The 19,391-nt window shown below is 41.6% G+C and overlaps 1 protein-coding gene across 1 annotated transcript in view; it reads left to right on the top strand.

Annotated features, from left to right (window-relative positions):
• The window catches only part of LOC146391370 (phospholipid-transporting ATPase ABCA1), a 195,427-nt gene that overhangs the window by 91,560 nt on the left and 84,476 nt on the right, over positions 1 to 19,391 (top strand). The window contains exons 25-32 of the mRNA XM_084924249.1: positions 605 to 810; positions 3,113 to 3,161; positions 5,137 to 5,244; positions 5,397 to 5,420; positions 5,949 to 6,088; positions 10,585 to 10,712; positions 15,376 to 15,474; positions 16,074 to 16,263. Of these exons, the coding sequence (XP_084780375.1) occupies positions 605 to 810; positions 3,113 to 3,161; positions 5,137 to 5,244; positions 5,397 to 5,420; positions 5,949 to 6,088; positions 10,585 to 10,712; positions 15,376 to 15,474; positions 16,074 to 16,263 (944 nt within the window). The remainder of the gene's footprint in view (positions 1 to 604; positions 811 to 3,112; positions 3,162 to 5,136; positions 5,245 to 5,396; positions 5,421 to 5,948; positions 6,089 to 10,584; positions 10,713 to 15,375; positions 15,475 to 16,073; positions 16,264 to 19,391) is intronic.

Raw genomic sequence — 19,391 nt, 5'->3', positions numbered from 1 at the left:
TGCATGGAAATAAAATCAGAATCAAACCTGCTGCTTCCTTTAAAAGGATTATATTTAAGACTGCTGATATAAGTCAGAAAATCCCATGAAATAAAATCACATTTCCTCAAGTGACAGCTCATTTCTCTTTATTGACAGACACAGGCAAGCAGAGCAAAACATACTTACAATTTCTCAAATATTTTCGACTGGTGTGAACCAGAGCCATTTACTTCTTCATAAAGGACCAGTGGCTGTTGAGCTGCAGTAATTATATATGAGAGGCTTTGGATCAATAATGGATGTGGTGCATTCTGCAACACTGTCTGCATAGATTCTCACTATAGACACGGGTTCAGAATGGATGAGATGGGGGAATAAGGTCCACTGATCTGCTACAGTGCTTTTAAATGTCACCTCATCAGGTGTGTTGTGATTGCAATATGTTGCACGGCGGTTTTTAAAGGATTTCACTGGTGAAGTTTCTCTGTGTGAACGCCGAGTTTGAAAGATGCTGTTGTTCAAATATTATGTCTCCGCAGCCCTCTGTGCCGGCTGTTCAGCTTCAGCTCTTTCCCCGTCTTTAGAAGTTGTTTTGGCATAATTTTTGTGACTTTCCATCCAGCAAATTTGTCAGCAGTGGCTCAGCTCGTGCAAAGACACGTCCCTGAGGCAATCTTCCTGGAAAGCATCGGTCAGGAGATCACCTACATCCTGCCCTACGGAGGAGCTAAAGATGGGACCTTTGGCACGCTCTTCCGAGAGCTCGACCGAGCCATGGCCGACCTTGGCCTCACCAGCTATGGCATCTCGGACACCACCCTGGAGGAGGTAATCTAAACATGGGACTGACGGCCTTGTGCATATGCCTTGTGCATATGTGTCATTTTTATAAATTCACTTTGCATCATATTGTTTCTATTTAAAATCTCCTTACTAATTTCATAGCAATTTGGAAATATGATGCCTTTATTTTGCTAGGAAGGTACAGGCACTGAAATAGAGAAAAACAGAGCAAAACCAGTTTGACTAAGAGTTCAGACTGTGTGGTCACACCTTTCTAGCTTGTTAGAATTTCAAGCTTTTATTGTCATTTCTTTAAGAAGTCTTCAGAAAAGTACTGGCTGAAATTCAGCCCCAAACCACGACAGAGCCTCCACCGTGTTTTACAGACGGGTGCAGTCACTCACCTCGATGTTCACTCCGTCAGACAGATTGTAATTTGGCGTATTCGAGCCTTTTCTTCTCGTTTCCCTTTTTAACATCCACTCTCCCACTTAGACCATTTCTGATGAGGCTTCAGATGGATCAACTGAAGGGTCAGATGCCATTTTTTTTAAGAATTTGTTTTTGTTAGGAGCCCTGCGACAGACTGGCTACCTGTCCAGGGTGTACCTTGCCTCTCGCCCTAAAATGGCTGGGATAGGCTCCAGCCTATGGATGGATGGACTTTGTAAGGCTTCTTTTGTCCTGTGTTTTTGAGGACATACGGTTTCCCCATCAAACTGTGTTATCTTTAGTATTTTCTCATAGATTGCACTAAATAAAATTTTGAAAATGATGTTTTTGTGACAGAAAAAACAAACAGCACTGGCTCATCCATTGAGTTATGCCTGAATGATTCATAGGTCAGTGTTAAGAGCATCAAGAAACCAAACATTCCTCTGAAAATGTTCAGGTGCAAGGACTGGACGGAAAGTGAGCGAAATAGCAGCCAGTGTTCAAAGAGGAACTTTAAACCTTGAAAGCAAAATATAAAGAAAAGAGTGGTGGCTCAAGACTTCTGCACAGTACCGTAGTAGAACTTTTTTTGTCTTTTTCTTCTCAGTGATAATGGAAAAAAAATCATTTGCAAACATTTTGTAAATCTCACCCAAAACAAGTAAACACTATAATAAACCAACCTTTTTACGTTTTAGCCAATAACCTGAGCTGTGGGTCTATTATTCACTCTTTCCTTCAGATCCTGTTAGTGATTTCTCTTTCTTCTACTAAGACACCGTTAATGATGAAAACCATATCTAATTTTAGAGCAAACAAATTTGTAGTGATTGATAAATTTTGGATGAATGCGGTTTTAACCAGCCCAGCACTGGTCTGCTTTCTAAAATTCTCCAGCGCGGTTTGATCGCCATTAGATTTTCCTCACATATTGTCCTGCTTCCTTCCTCGTTTTCACGTCATACGCTTTTTTCAAAACCAAGACTCACCATCATGATATAAGAAAAAAATAATAAAAGACTCAAGCATCATTTTACTTGCAGTTGCAGAACGTTTTTACTTTCTCTTTGAACTAATATGTAAGCGTCATATTGTAGATTGCAAATCAATGTTCCCCAGAAGCACTGACCCATAAACAAATGACTCAAGCAGCATGTTTGCCACGCAGACCCGTCTTGGATCATAAAGCCGAGTGACTCTTCCCTAATGCTCTTCATGTAAGGCCGACGTGCATTAAACACTCACGGCCTGCGGGCGATGTGAATAATTCCTTTTGAATTCCCACAATTCAGCCACTCCATGGTTATTTCATCCATCCATGTTTTCTTTTGAAGTCCAAACGCTCTGAAACACGCTGTTATTCGCTACGTGTGAAAATAAAACAGGAACTGACAAGGCATTGACATTAATAAAGTAACGCATAAAAATAATATAGCTTTTCATACTGCTTTATGATGTCAGAGCTTGTATTTGGCACCCCCTGAATAAAATAATTCAACACATCAAATAACATTCAGTCTCCCAGCAGCGTGCCTTTTGAGAGGTCAAATGATGAAACGTAGCCTAACTCGTACATCCAAAAATGCTCACAAATAGGGAGAGTTATTTATTTTGCTGTGTAACCTGGATTCATAAATAAAGTCAAGGAGGCCGCTTCGCTCAGAAACTCCACTCGGCAGGTGTTCAAGTAAAGGTTGTGATCTGTGGATGCACATCTGTGATCTGATTCTGAACAGAAACCTTAGACGGAGCACTCCAACATATGTAGAGGTTTATTTGTTAAGCATGTTTTTGAGTTGTTTATTAGAAGAAAAAAAATAGCCACACAGTCGCTCAGTTAATGCTCCACAACTGCAGTATCATAACTTTGCATTTATAGATAATGTGCCTAATATCTTCTGTTTTTTTACAGATATTCCTTAAAGTGGCGGAAGACACTGGAGTGGATGCAGATATACCACGTAAGTGGACCAATAAACACCACACTGTGCTATCATCTCTGATGTAGACGCATCAACAAACTATAAATGTATGATTGTCAGTGTTAATGCATTGAAACATTCTGTCAAATAAACAAAATACATTTCTTTGAGGGGCGCTTGAGTCAAAATGGGATTGTTATTCCATCTGTAGTGATATATTTTTAGTAGAGTGGCTTTGCTCAGAGCCTCTCCACTCGTCTACATGAATGTGGAAGGCCTGAAGGTGTGGAGAGCACAAGTGTCACATTCAGTGTGTATGGGATTGCTTTTTGGAAATGGCGTGAATAGTATGAAATGGAGGAGCTGAGTGGGTTGCAAAGCAGCTTGCAGAAGCAGCAGCAGCTCTGCAGTCTTTCTAGGCCCAACTTTAATGGCCTCATATGAGATTTGCAAACAGGTTGCCTGAAGTGATGCTGTGGTTAATGCGTACACCCACCTTGTCCCAAATACATCAAATATGGCTGCTGTTTGAAAACTAGTGGCATCTCACAGACACCCACAGGGTGTTTTTTGGTGTGACTGTGATACCAAACTAGATTGTGGCAATAGTGAGATGGAGCTTACTACCAACTTGGCACGTATGGATGCTTGCAAGGGAACCAGTTTTACAGATTTACAGAAAACTTGCCCTTCTACCTTCTACGTGAGGTCGAGGTCACTGAGATTCAAACTTATAGGAGATTTTTTGTTGATGCCCGTGTGGTATAAATTTGAAAATCCTACGTCGACTCGTTCTCGAGTTACGGCATTCACAAACTTGGGTGTCCACTCCACTCCAGTGGGCGGCGACGACAATACCCCATCGACCTTTTATGGCTAATGGGGTAAAAAGCATTTGAGAATATACAAACTCCAAACAAGGACACAACCCTCAGTCTCCTTGATGTCAAAGCTCTCAGCTAAATCTTCAACTTCCAAATGTGGACTTTAAAGACGACCCTTGGAGTCAAGGCCCCGACACCCAGGGGCATCATTTACACCAGCAACATGTAACAGGACTGGCAGTACTTCATGCCTGGAGATGAGAACACCTTAGAACGACCCCTGAATGTTATAAACAAATCAGCCCGTTTGCAGAGTAATTCCACTTCAAGCTTTTAACATCTTTTGATGACACAACAATTTTTATGCCATCGATAAAGGAAGTTTTTGACACTGACAAAGCAGGAAGATAAATAAACTCATCAAATATAAAGCAGCAAGCTTTACTTATACAAATGCAGAATATGGTTGCCACATAAGGCACGTCTGCATTGCCTTCAGCTTTTATTAGCGATGCTGCTTAATAACTAGCCATTTGGTTGAATTACGTAGACCCATTTAGGTAGCTGTAAAAGCAGTTTGCCAATCAGAACCTGGCATTTGAAGCAGATCCTGGCTCCAAAAAGGCCATTTGATTTTGGTGTCCATCCTCTAGATGCATTAATCAAAATGAACTAAAACCAACAAAGCAGCCTAAAGCAGGATTTAATTGCTGTGTGTAAAGGTCTCAGAAATCAGCACGACTGCATTAATGACGATGAACTAAGCGCACGTTCACTGGCTTCTCAGGCCACGAGTCACTTTTATAGCAGTACTTGCAAAAGATGACTCAGATGTAGGTAGAAGTTATTTTCCTTGGTTTGGGTTCATTCTGCTCCAGTAGAGAAGGACGACTGAAATAAAAAAGACACGGCGCTTTCCAGCTCTGCTTTCATGTGTCACTGATTGACCTCAATGGCTAAATCTCCCGTTCCCATCTTTTCACAATTTTTGTTTGCAGCCATTCCCGAGCAACCTCACTTATCGGCCTAATCTCAAAAAATCGGATTTCCTCGTGTTCCTGAAACACCTGGCTTTGTGCTTTTGCAGGGAATAATATGGCGTCTTGCAGTGCAGGTTGCTGTTCTTATTGTTATTTATAACCCTAAATTGGGTCAGGCCATAACAACATATCTTATTTGTATTCCCACAGCGACTAAGGAGCTGTTTGTGAGAGACAGCAAAAGAAGGTCCCGCGAAGCCAAGAGGAACAGCATTGCCAGCGTCCACTCAAAAACTGAGCAAACCACCGGGAAGAGTGGCAAGTCCTTCAAATTTATCACAGATTATTTTTTTTAAATTAGGCAAACATAGATTTATTAGCAATATTTTAAATTTAAGAGTTTTAAAAGCTCATTAAATGAACTGCACTTCCTGTTTAAATCTTGGTCTGTTTTTTTGTTTCTCATCTAGAAAAGTTCACAAGTAAAGTTGAAGGTAAATACTCTTTACAACTGTTATTTTTTTCACACCACGTCCTTTGTTCCTCAGTTATTAATTTGATTTAGTTTGGCTTCAGTTTGATTGTTTCCCCTCAGGTGAGACAGCATAATACCAAGAAAAACTCACTTTCAAGCCGGCTTCCCTTTCACTACACATTATCTCACCTGTCTTTCACCCCTTAAATGTGTGCCTCGCATCACAAAACTGGCCTTTGATTCAAACTTTTTTGTAAATTTTCACAGTGAATCCTGTAAAGAAAAGAAAAGTGCTTCTTATTAATGAAAATATGTAAAACAAAAGGTGTCCACGGCCTGTGTTCGTCAGTGTTTTTCCTTTTGAGTCAGGCCCAGATACATGAAATGAGTAAAATTGCCACTTTGAGGAATGAGCTAGTGCTGCTGGCCAGTTTAACACTTAAGTTATATTTGATCAGCCCATTAGTGGTGCTGAAAAGCATGCTCAGCAGATCTTTTACATAGGCATAGATGATAAATAATTGCTGAAGGTTAACGTCTATTCCAGACATAAGGAAGAGCCCCGGTGACAGCGGGAGGGGATCCGCGGTCATCACCGGATGGAAGCTGATCAGACAGCAGTTCCTGGCGCTCTTTATTAAGCGCTTCCACCACGCCCGAAGGAGCCGCAAAGGACTCATTGCCCAGGTAATGGCCTCAGTCTGTCATATTGATGGATTGAAGGGTTATGCTAGTAGGGTTGCATGGGAGGATCAAGGTAGGATTGCGCAAAATACATGTTAGCTTTCAAAATCAGTTAATGGCATATTTGATAGAGTGAGCTCATTTAAAACCTGGATGGAAGACTCATCCATCTTGATGGAGTCAATAGTTACGGGGTTTAAAATGTTGGGAGAGAAATCGAAACTGACGGCGGAATATGAGCGTTGAAAAATGTGAACGGCGGCGTCCAGGATGATGTAGCGTCGTGTCAGTAAAGTGCATGTCCGATGATCATCTCTATCCCCCGACGGCACACGTGGGTGTACCAAAAGCATGCCCAGAGGACAAAAGTCAGGCTGCGATTGGTGCTGAGGAGGAGATTTGAGTGTTTGGATCCAATCAGTCAGTTTCTGTAACTGGAAAAGAAAATGTCAATATCCGAGTCCAGGTATATATTTTTCAGTCTCAGCGTCGCACTTTGAAAGAACAGCACGTCTGTAGGCGGGAAGCCGTGAATCCGTTTGTGTGCTGGCTTCAGTTAGCGCCATCAGTTTCACCTGATCGCCCTGATTGGCACCAGAAAGCCAAAGTGACACCCATGATTTGTTTTTCCTTCATTCCACCGCGTGCTAATCATGTGCTTTCATTAGCCACGTATTAAATGCGATCGCATAACAATTACAGAGACGACAGATTGCCGTTAGCTTATTAAGTGTATGTCTATATTATTTTGCTCCTCATAAATATAATTTCAGAAGTCAAAACCAATAAGCAGACGTAATTTAAACAAGTCAAAACCAATTTCAGTAAACAGCAGTTTTCCAGGTACTTCATTGATTATTTTCTCAACTTGTAAAAAGTGTGTTCTGACCTAAAGTGTGCTTGCGCTCACACGCGCGCACAAACTCCTTGCGTACGTAGACGTCGTGCCGTTGCATCATATGTGACAGCAGCCGTTGTGGGGAACTAACCGTAGCTGAAAACTAAAGCGTGCAGCTCATCCTTTCCTGTGTGAGAGGAAGGAGGAGAGAGGAGGAGAGCGAGCAGTGTTTCACCTTTGCGAGGTGCGGGCTCTTCTTGTAATTTGCTGCAGTACCAGCCCCCCATTAGTCACTGTCAATCTCGGACGTCCCTCTTTAGTGGGGACGCAGAGCAGGAATAGAAGGATAAGTGTGTGAATGCGGATGTACAAGGGAGCACATTGTCTGCAAGGGCACACCTCATGGCTCTTCCTCTTTATTCATTTGGTTAAAGGGTTTCTTCCCCCCCACCCCCGCCCTGTCATGTCAACAGCTCCCATTGTCAGCAGATATGATTGTGTAGTGAGGTAATCTGCTCCAATACAAATGGTTAGGGGAATATAAAAGAGATTACAGTGAGAAACACAAAAGGAGTGATTTATGAGGCTGGAAGTTGGGGACGGGTGAGTCTTGGCAGTGTCAGGATCGGGCAGAGGCGGTTATTGGTTATGTTGTGGCGCCGAGGACTTGAAGGCTTCTCGTGTTTGGGGCTCACTCTGAACTGAACTGACTGCAACTCCCCATTTAAGCACTAACAGGAAAATAGTTGATAAAGTATTAATTTGTTCAGTTTAACTGTGTTTTTCTTTTTGTTTAAAGTTGTGGATATCAACTTTTATTAGCAATAACAAGCACTTTAGTGTGCTAATCTTATACTGGGGCTTGAGCTTGGTGCAGTTCATACCCTTTATTTAATGTTCTTCTGATTGGCTGCCCCTCTAAAACAGAAGGCTTGAAGAGTATGTAGGTGCTCACAGCTTGAGCTATGTGCCTATGCATTTACTCCCGCTCACATGGACACAAAAGTAGAAAAACAACAGTCTAAAACTGCACATTTACAGCAGCACAAAGCTTTCAGTCCACAAAGATTTACATTATCTGACGCTTCAGCCATGTGTTAATATGAATATCCGCCACTGTTTATATGTATATAGACTCATTGGCTTTATTAGGTGCATCTGTTCAGCTGCTTGTTGATGCAACATTAATATTAAGCCGATCACATGGCAGCAACTCAGTACGTTTAGGTATGCAGACGTGTTTAAGCCGACCTTCTGAAGTTCAAACTCAACATCAGAATGAGGTGATTTAAGTGACTTTGAAGGTGGCGTGGTCGTCGTTGGTGCCAAACGGACTGGTCTGAGTAGTTCAGAAGCTTTCAGAAACTGCTGAGCACAAAACCATCTCTGGAGTTTACAGAGAATGTTCTGAAAAAGAGAAAATGTCTAGTGAGCCGCGGATCCATGGGAGAAAATGCCTCGTTGATGCCGGAGGTCAGAAGAAAATCAGACTGATTTAAACCGAGCAGTCAATGCAACAGCCGCTTGTTACAACCGAGGTATGCAGAAGAGCATCTCTGAGCCTTTAAGCAGATGGCTACAGCAACAGAAGACCACACAACGGGTGACACTAATGTCAACTAAGAACAGAAAACTGAGGCTACAGTTTACACGGGCTCACCAAACTTGAGCAATAGAAGGCTGGAAAGACGCTCTATCTGCTTTTGATTACCACTGCGAGATAAATAAATGAACACAAAAGCATGGATCCATTCTGTCTTGTATCAATGGTTCAGGTGCCGATCTTCTGACGGATACTTCCAGCAGGTAAAGCCTAACCATCTCCATCTGGATTCCTCAACATGACAATGAGTTCACTGTACTCACAGTCGCCAGCTCTCCCTCCAACAGAGCACCTTTGGGATGCCCTGAAACGTGAGATTGACATCACAGATTTGCAGCAACTGTGCGACGCTTTCATGTCAACGTGGACCAAAATCTCTGAGGAGAGTTTCCAGCACCTTGTTGAATGTTCGCCAAATGTCTAACCCTGTACTAGCAAGGTGTACCTAATAAAGTTACTGTATACCATGGAAAACAAGGAAAAACATAATATCCCTCTTTAAGACTACAGAAAAATATTCAATGAGCTGCTATTATCCACTTTAATGCAAGCTGTGGCATTAAATTTATTATTCACCGGTGTAATTGGATTGACACGAATGGTTGTTTTGTAATGAGGCTTTTGACTTTGCTGCAAAAAGAAAAACACACACACACAACACAACACATCTTATTCATGTTGTGTTTTTACCCATTTTGCATATAATTCCATCCTCTACTTTAAATCCCCTCCAAACTTGAGAATGCGATAAACTCATGCATTGTTCATGTGAGTGCTTTGGCTTTGTGAGCATAATGACTTCTCCCTGTTTTTTTGCCGATTTCTCTCAATGGAAGAAGTGCCAGCTGTCACCTGCAATTACTGCCGAGAGAGGGAGGGAGAGCGAGGGAGCAACAGAACAAGAATAGTTCCTTCTCTCTGCGGTCTGCCATTAAGCTTTTCAGTCTCATTGCTGCTCTTTATCTTCCCTCCAAGCACATTTCCGTGGCCATGGCTCCATGTAGTAAATTCAGGATTTCAATTGTAGCATCTTGAATTGGACTTGCAAATTGCATGCCCCGCAATTAATCAAGTGTGTGCAAACCTCCCCTTTGCTGCCAAGCGCAACCCGACCTATGAATGATTAAACAGTAAAGATATCTCGCACTCCCCCCCACACAGACCTTTTCGTCAGCTCTAACAATATAATGAAAAGCAAATTACATGATGAAGAAAAGAGGATTTGGAGGGGGGTGGGTGGGGGGTAGTATTGTTGCAGCGTCTGGTTTTTTTATGGTGTTTTTTTTTTTTAAAAAACACACACACAGACACAGACACACACACCCTCAAGACAAGAGAATTGCAAGAAACTAATTACATCAGAGTGGCCAGATGATGGTGGCAGTGTTGGAAGTGTTTAATCAAACTCATAAAGCATGGAGAAGTGCCCAAACAAGTTGGCGGGGAGCATATTAATGTGTACACATTATTGCGTCGGTGCCCCGCCGCTGTAGATCGCATCAGTCCGGACCACGCGCCACGTGGAATGTAATAACAGCGCGGCGGCTCGGCGGAGGCGCGGCGGTGAAATCGATCTCTCGTCGACCGTTCCGAGTGCATAAAACGCGCGCCTGGGTCGCACGTGCAGGGATCCTAAAACGATGCATAATAATGATTGTTTGTATTTGTTTAAAAGGGATGTGGCTCCGATTCCGTCCACCCGCTGCGTGCTGTGACGTTATATTGGCGATAAAACGAATCCAACTCGCTTCCTGCATCTGTGCAGGAACTGTGCAGCACATCCATGATTAAATAGAACTTCAAGGCTTAAATTTTTTTTTAAAAAAGGAAGCATGAAGGATTTGTGTTTCTGATTTTGCTCGAGAAACTTTGGCGAGTAGTAAAACTTTCAGTTTCGTTACTTTCTCCTTTTTTTTTATCTGCTGCAATTATTTCCCTAGACTTCAGCGAAATCTGTTTTAATTCATTTCTGTTACATTTTGCTTCAAAGGAGCTTCAGATGTAAGATAAATGTCTGGGGCAGAGCAGAAACTGTTAAATTTGTCACCATCCTTCTAGGTGGTCTTGCCTGCTTTTTTTGTCTGCCTGTCTCTGATCTTCTCCCTCATCGTCCCGCCGTTCACCGAATTTCCACCTCTGGAGCTGCAGCCCTGGATGTATGGCCTGCCTCAAACCACCTTCTATAGGTAACGTGTTTAAGATGTAGTAATGATTTGTGGTTTTCCTTCAGGTATCAGTTAAAATGGCATTTTAATCGAGTTCACCCCAGATTCTAATTTAGATTTGAGCCTTAACAACAACCTGTGATTTATTTTAGATTTTTTTAAGTTTAGGAGATACTGCTGCTGAATGATGTCATACAACAGTAACATCAGTAAGGTTATTGCCGTTTCATGAAACCGAATCAACGTGATTTTCACAGCGAAGAAATCTTCTAACAAATGATCTGTACTGTTATCAGAGGCAGATGGGGTCTGAATAATTTAAGGGAGCAGTGGGTAGTTGTAATAGCAGACATGGTTGAGTAGATAAACAAGACACTCTGCAACTGTGTAGGAAAGTTCAACTTCAAAGATGGAAAAATCAAAGCACAAAAAATACAAAAATGTTACAGAAACAGGCCTCGCCGTTTTATTTCTGAGAGATGATCTCGCCCGTCCTCGGCTGCCGTTCAGCGTCATTGCAAATGAATGGAAAAGCTTGTGACAAGGCCCGGCTCCAGTGGACTTTGAAAGCACTTCAGGAGGCGCGCTGATATGCACCACTGTAAATCACTCCATCTAATATTGCTGTTTTGGTGTTGTTACCACAGCCGCCCATTGTAAGCGGATCGTGTAAATGGACCGGTGCTTATATAGAGCTTCTCCTCTAATTGAGCTCTCAAAGCACATTTCATTACAAGCCCCATTCACCAAATCACACACACACAGATCCATACGGTGCTTACTCTATGGCCCCAGCACCTGGACTGAGCCGGGTGACTCGGGTTAGATGGCCTCTAATAACTCCTGAGCCACAGCCGCCCACGGTGATGTCATAGCTTTGCAACTTTGGGGAAGGAGGATGGAAAATAATTGCAGAAATATTTTTGGAAGTCAGGTGAGGTGAAAAGTAAATGTTGCCTTTGGACTTAATTTACCATTTTTTTGTCTTTTATTATTATTATTTTATTATTATTATTCTCTCCACTTTACAGCTTTTCTTTTGTTCGTTTTAGGCAACAGTAATACTTAAATTATGGAACAACCCATGCTTTTAAATAGATTTGTTAGAAAAGCCTGAAGGCGTACTGAAGTATTTCTCCAATTTTCTTTTTCCCCCCGCCCGAGCCTCAAGGATGATGATGATGGTGATGAGCTGGTATGGATTTTATAGTTAAATACCTCCACGTTCACACCAGTAAAGTCAAAATTGCTGTAACATGACCCTTTCGATGTAACAACCTGAGTGCTGCAACAATTTAATCAACATTTGCAGCTTCTGTCAAGGCCAGCGAACTACTCGTAATTCATCCCGCGCTCCTGCGACGAAGAGGTGTTTGTTAGTTATTCAGCCTACAGGTGTTTCATTTCCCACTGAGGCACTTTGTGGAAATTCGCTCAGAGGATATCGAGGCATAATAGGTAATAAGTGTTGCCTCGTGAGAAAGTTGCTCGTTCAAGACAGAAACAAAGCTGTTGGTCGGAGTGAAGATATGATGTAATATAGAGCCTGCATTCTAGTCAGGACTCAGATCATAAACTTTAGATTTTAGTTCTGTTTTATTTCCGTTACCACTAACTGAAACATTTTAATGCTCTTTTGCAGCAGAATTTTATGGTTGCTTTCATAACACTTTATGTAATTACAAATGACACTTCCTGCAGATTCAGTTTATATGACTTACTTTACCCTCCTGCATCAGTTTACTCTGCTACGTTTTGTGCTGCTATGAAGTATACGCACGTCTTTCTTTAGACCACAGTTTTGGCATCACATGCTGGACAGGTTAAATATATAAACAGGCATTTTTTTTTTGATGATTTCTGATGAGGTGGGGTAAACCCTGGACAGATCAACAATCTGTATAGAGAGACACACAAGACACACTCACAATCACACCTACAGCCAATTTTGAATCGCCTGTTAACCAACATGCATATCTGTGGACTGTGGGAGGAAGCTGGAGCACCTGGAGTGATTTCACTCAGGCACAGGGAGACCCGGCAGACTGGTGGGCTGTGAGGAGAAACAGCTAACCCTTTTTCTAGTTTTCATGCGACCTGTCCAGGATGTATCCCAAGTGGATAGATGGATGGAGTCACCAGAGTCTTCCTAAAACTTAAAACTGACGGCATTGTTACCAGCAGCCCTAGAACTTGTCACCGTGCTGAGAGCTGCTAATAAGTCATTTAAAAAGTCTTTTAAAATGTACAGTGAGGTTTTAGGTGATTCTCACATACACGAAAAGCCATTTAAAAAGTGCAACTGAACCATTTATTCTTTTTTTTGTTTTTTGCCTTCTGTCAAAATGCTGTGCTGTCTCTCTCCGTGGTCCTGAAACAGACCTAAGTGTGAGTCTCGCTCTGTCCGTGGTGCTAATTCTTTCAAGTCTCTTTCCACAGTGCTGAAATCCAAAACGTGCTGTATAAAATAAAAAACAAAAACAAAACATGATTTAAATGTGAAGTGACTTTTTTATTTTTAAATATATGCCCATTTAAAATTTTAATAGTTGGGACATTTGCTCTGTGGACCAACAGGGTTTTTTTTTTTTTCTGTTCTGTGTCGTCACGTGGCCTTCATTTGACTTTCTGCAGTTATCTTCAGTTCATCTATGCTGTGTCATTTTGACTAGATAAACTCTTCATTAGTTCCGCTGTTTCTGTGTGTATGCACAAGTCTTCGTTTTACAACCGTCCAATAGTTTTATTATCTTTAATAACATGGTAACCCAGCCATTGTTAATAGCAAAACAGATGGCTGCACATAATCCATTTTTACAATCGGACCACTTCAATCGCGCTCGCTGGTGGCCAAGAAAATGACCGCGTGACCTTCACGGAGACGCCTCTAAATGAGACAATGAACACTGTATTAATCCAAACGGTTGGCCGGGCTGTGGCTACAGCTGGCAGGAAGCCATCGCTGTGGTCTCTATGAAACACTGTGTTTTAACTACCACAGTACCCTTAAGATAAAGGGCAGCGTGTGCGTGGTTAGTAATGAGAACAGGACTGGAATGTGAAGACTGTTTAACTGAGACCGGGCTTAGATATGTACAGGACACTGGGATAATAATGAAAGGCTTCGAGGAGCCCGTACTGTACACAGAATCTCGATCAGGCTCATATCGGCTCGGGCTATAGACATCATCGCTTTAGTCGATAATGTTTAAATAAGTGATGTCAAAGAAGTTTTGACTCTCTTGCCGAAAAACAGAGTTGGTAAACTCTGAGATTTTTCTCTCATTCTCAGTTAAGATAACTCCAGCAGCACCGAGCATTGCTATTGAGCGTTTCAACACATCGAATCCTCGAGGCAGCGTGTTTCATTTCCTCTCAGGAGTTCTTGAATGCAAAGATTTGTTTGGCATTAATGGTCACTCCAATCTTCTCTTCTTTGTCAATATGGAAAATGAATTAGACAGCACTCTAAGTGTCCAAATCAAATGCTGCAGGAGACGATAGACAGGACTTCTAAAACAAATATCTATAGAACCTCAGATACTGTTTTTTCTGATTGAACTAGCTCTGACGTTTCACTTGATTTAACAGATTTATAACAGTCATGTTGTTTTGGACTAGAACAGCAGGATCATCAAGCTGACTAAGATTGTAATCACTCTCTGAAGTTTATTCCTAAATATGTATTTAAGACCTTATAAAAGGTCTTAAAAGTTACACAATGTTACTGCTCTTCAGTCTTTTATATATATAGACTGATGTATATACATACACAAAATTATTAACAATAAATTATTATTAATTATGACATACAAAAACTAATGTAATGGTTGTATCTCATGCCTAAACAAAACAAATCCCAGATGCCTGGGGCTGTCTGGGGATTTCATTTTGGCGAACTTCAAGACATGTTGAGGAGGTAATCTAACCATTTAAGTCAGCTTGCTGGATCAAGGACGCATCTAAAACCTGAAGTACACCGGCCCTCGAGGCCTGGAGTTGGACACCCCTGCCTTAGGGTAGACCCACAACATGCTTAGACCGCTGCCGCCATGACCTGGACTAGAGTCAGAAAAAGAATGGATGGATGGACACCGACATGGCTTTAAGCTGGTCAATTAACACTTCCCCTGCTAGAGTAAAAGTGTTGACCCATCCTTCATGATTTGTATTTTGCTTCCAAAAAGTCGGGTTTTAAAAAGAATTTTGTCTTCACTGACCTCTAAATCACACAAGCATTAAAAAAGAGCCGAACCGAACAGCAAAGAACAAATTTTAAACTGCATCTTTAGGGACTTTTTTTTTTTTTTTTTTTTTTTACCATCAGCCTGTCACAAAAACACTGTTTATTTCTGAATGTGTTTCCTTATAACGAGCAGATTTTCAGTTGTGATTTGTGCACAGTTTGGCCTAAAAGGGACATTAAAACAGTCTTTAAATTTTACTTTACCCGTAGACACCCTGTTCTCATGTTTCCCATTATGCAGCGATTCTGCCACAACAGGCCATTGTCCAAGTTCATTCTCTTTCATAATGCCTATTTAATTCTTGTTTGTCTGTTTTATTGACATTGTGACAGACTGGCTGGCGCTCATGGATTAAATTGCTATGTGGACCTTCTGTGAGAGATTAAACTGAAATATTTAATGGGGAATTTTTCATTATTTTATGTTGAATTTTACAGCAACGATGGGCCAGGAAATACGGAGGTGTCCCAGGTGGTGGAAAGCTTGTTGAACAAGCCTGGCTTTGGGACACGCTGCATGAAAGGAGATCCTATACCGTAAGTAGGCTGGGTATACACGAGTCGCACATTAAGAATCCAGCCAAACATCAAAACCAAATGATACTGACAGAGTCTGAATCTTTGCAAGCTGTGTATGTTTGGCGAGTTGTTATGCATGCGTGTATGAGCCTCTTTCGGACAAATCCAGCAGCAGGCATGGAGCTAGGAAAAAAAATGCTTGGCAGGATTTTGAAAACCAATTTGTAAAAACAAATTTGATCAATAAATAATGAGCTTTCGCCGCAGTCTTGATCAGGATAAGCTGAATAATGAATACCTGTTTAAACCTATGAAATGGAAATATTAAAGCGTTCGGAGTCCTCGGAAGTTCTTGTTTACGGCAGCCGCTCTGAATGGCCTGTTGTGCATGCATTATTAAAACACAAACTGCAATCTTTTAATTAAGTGGTTATTTTCCAGGAGTCTTAAAAATACAAAGCTGTATTAAAACGATGATAAAGCTTTGCTACTGTTAAGATTTATCCCCCAAACACCACCAGTGTTTAAGAAGAAGTGGAAATAAGGCATACAGTGATGGATGTAGGTGACAGGGGTGATCGGTTGCCGGTGAAATATTCATGTTCATTTTCCTGCAGGAATCTACCTTGTTCCTCCACGGGGTCTGATTGGTTCACTCCCTCTGTGGATCAGTCAGTCGCTGACATCTTTCTGAATGGAAACTGGAGCATGTCTAACCCCTCCCCCGGCTGCGAGTGCAGCACTCCTAAACGGACAATGATGTTGCCCGACTGCCCGCCCGGTGCGGGCGGCCTCCCTCCGCCACAGGTTAGTGTCCGACTCCGGAAATCGTGTCTCTCTGTGGTGCAGTGGGTGGATCGGTCCGTACTGTATGTGAATTTATAGATTTATGAGATCGATCATGTGCAACAGTGAATGTGTCAGTATCTCTCTGAGGTCTGTTGAGCGAGACATGGAACCGCTGCCTATTCAGGGGCCACTGTACCCAGCTGGATGTGTAGCGTTCTTTCCCCCTTTTTGGTAAAATGCATACATTTACTGAATGTGTGTCATGGAGGGATAAACTGCAGTAAGAGAGCGGAGTGGTCTAAATGTAAAAAAATAAAAAATAACTCAGTGACACAACAGTACAATAAAAATGCTTATCATGGAAGCTTTTGGCTTGCAGTCTGAAAGTCCCAGTCAGCATCATTTTGATTTGAGAACGTAAAGGTACTTACTAACAAGGAATTTGCATTGCATTGCAAAATGTAAATCAGCCTTTTGTGCTGCTTCCCTTTTTATGAACTAGCGAGCATGCATGAAAATGGGGCCAAAATTGATTCTACTGAAAATATACCGACTTGGCCATTGCAAGTGATTCAGCTTGTTCCACACACCTGTTAAAATTCTCTTTAAATAAACCCATAGTGTGTCCTTTCAGATATACCCCAACTTTGCTACCTTGTAGAATCCCTTAGGACATTTCATAGCATGCAGTTCCCAAATAGAATCTGCAAAGGACCTCACCTTTTCTGCTCAAACCCCAAAGTCCTGAGCACTTTGACTCTACACGTCAATCCTACTTCCGGGCCTAAAGTAGTCTGCGTTTAATATGGCTTTTGTGTTGTTAACATGTTTAATGTTTTGTATTTTCTTCTATTTAATCTCAAAAAGCTCCTAAAACAGTCAGTGATCACTGTTGACCTCCCTCGGCTTTTATTACCGCCAATCATTTATTTAAGCTCAGTTTTTAAAACCTTAGGATGTAACTACAGCCCAGCCCATGCAGCAGTATATGAATGACTAACCTCGTATTGTGGATGGATTATCTCAGTTGTTCTCCTGGCTGAAGTTTGGTCCTTTTACAGCATCCTACCATGCGATTTGTTCCTGACCACCGAGAACACTCACGTTAACTTTTATCGAGTGGAAAAAAAGTTAGCTTGTTTATATTATGCTAACATAGCTGTGTCGCTAGCGGTCACGTAGCACATCATTATATACCAGCTAGCCAAACTTCAGTAACCCTACAAACGTCACTGCTGTTTAGTTTTCTGTCTTCATTTATGTTGGAAGTGATAACAGAGCTGTACGTTTTAATTTGTTTCCAAAACCCCGCAGTCAGGACATGCTATATTGTATTTAGATTGAAGCTAGCGAGCTAACTTCCTGCTAACTTCTAACTCCGTTAAATGTCATAAATTCCGTTTTCATGGATGCCTGGATGTTAAACTCAATTGTTACACCTGGTAGAGCAGAACGCTGATCATTTTATTAAAGATGAAAGACTTTAGACAGTTTTTCAACTCTCAGTAATGCCATAGTGATCGTTTGACATATGGACCTGCAGCGGAGTTTAGGCCCAGACACGGCTAGTGACGTCAGACTTAACGACCGGATAGCAATACTCTATGGACCATAACTTTAACACTACACATGGCAGCTGGGGCAAATGTTGCATGGACCTGACCTGAAGGGGTTTGATCCAGGCTGGGATCGATTGACAAGTTAGAGACACAGCATCATTGTCTACCAGCTGCCACCTGCTGACTGAACCAATCACGGCACAGAGTGAAAGCGGTGTCTCATTTGGAGCTAAATGATTTGCACTGCTGTCTCCCAATGATAATGAGAAATCTAAGCTTGAGAGAGAATGGCTGGAGAAGCTGTCACTGCACTCCAATGTCATTTTATTAGAGATGGCTTTGTCTGTTTGCTCAGGCTTTGTGGCATGTGCCTGCATTTTAAGAGATTAGAATTTGAATGGCTCATGGCTAACCCCGGCTAAATCTGCCAATATTTTCTTCCTCTTGGAGACTTATGACGGTTGAGAATTTGTTTGTAGTAGTTTACCCTAGATAGAGGGTGGAAATGAGCAGGGGAGTGTTGATTGCTAATGCCCGAGGTTTGGCTTTGAAGTATTACAATTACAGAAGCTAATTCGCAGTTTTACATTTGGATCTTTATTTCTAGACGTGGAGGTCTGTGCTGATTAGTCCTGCAAGGCTGAGTGTCTGCATATTGTTATTATTTTTTTTTAATTTCTCCCGGTTTTGCATGGGCTTGCGTTAGCCCAGTGACAATGACATGCTACTTCTGGATGTTGGATAATATTTTGGTGAGTGGGCAGCCCAGTAATTACTGCTTTTCCCCTGAAAGTATGAAGGTAAGCCAGCAGATGCCAACTTCCTATGGCATCCAGGTTGATCGTGACATCAGACTTTTTATTCTACAATTTTCAAACACTGTTGATCAAAATGTCTTTAACACAAACACCAGAAATAACTCATGTTGGTGAGCTAGCTCAGGTAGCCTCACAGGTTTCTTCCTGTTAAAAGGGAGTTTTTCCTTCCCACTGTCACCAAAGCACTTGTTCTGATAGATTATTTGATTGTTGGGGTTTTCTCTGTTTTCTTTGTGTGATAATGGAGTCTTTACTACTCAATATAAAACACTTAGGGAAGTTTTGTTGTGATTTGTTGCTATATAAATAACATTTAGTTGAACTGAGAGAAACAAAACAGTAAGTTTCCTCGGTGAGGTTTAAGGTGTCAACTTCTGTGGGTTAGGTTTTAAACAGCAATTGCAATATCAGCTTTTCAAAGCACTTATAGCCTTGGTTCAGTGAGGAGAAAAATTACAATACTAATTGAGGCACATGAACTGAAATGGTTTAATTTGATAATTGCTGTGACATTTCCTCTTAAACCTTTGATGCATTTGGAGACGTCATATTGGAAGTGCTAAGAGACCGCGGTTAAAAAAAGGGTAAAACTGCAAAGTCGATAACCTCCAACAAGCACGACATTAAATGATATTCTCTAAAACTACTGGGCTCATTTGCCGCTCATTTATTCCCCTACCTTATTCCTTTCACTCCCCCTATATACAGCACCACTCTGCAATCAGCGCACTTTCACACTCTGCATTGATCTGTAGTTCTTTGTTGAACT

Source organism: Perissodus microlepis, chromosome 3 (assembly GCF_051167445.1).
Source record: "Perissodus microlepis isolate ML-2025 ecotype Zambia chromosome 3, ASM5116744v1, whole genome shotgun sequence".
Classification (NCBI taxonomy): domain Eukaryota; kingdom Metazoa; phylum Chordata; class Actinopteri; order Cichliformes; family Cichlidae; genus Perissodus; species Perissodus microlepis.
Note: the sequence above shows the minus strand (reverse complement) of the source record. Positions and strands in the feature narration are given on the sequence as shown.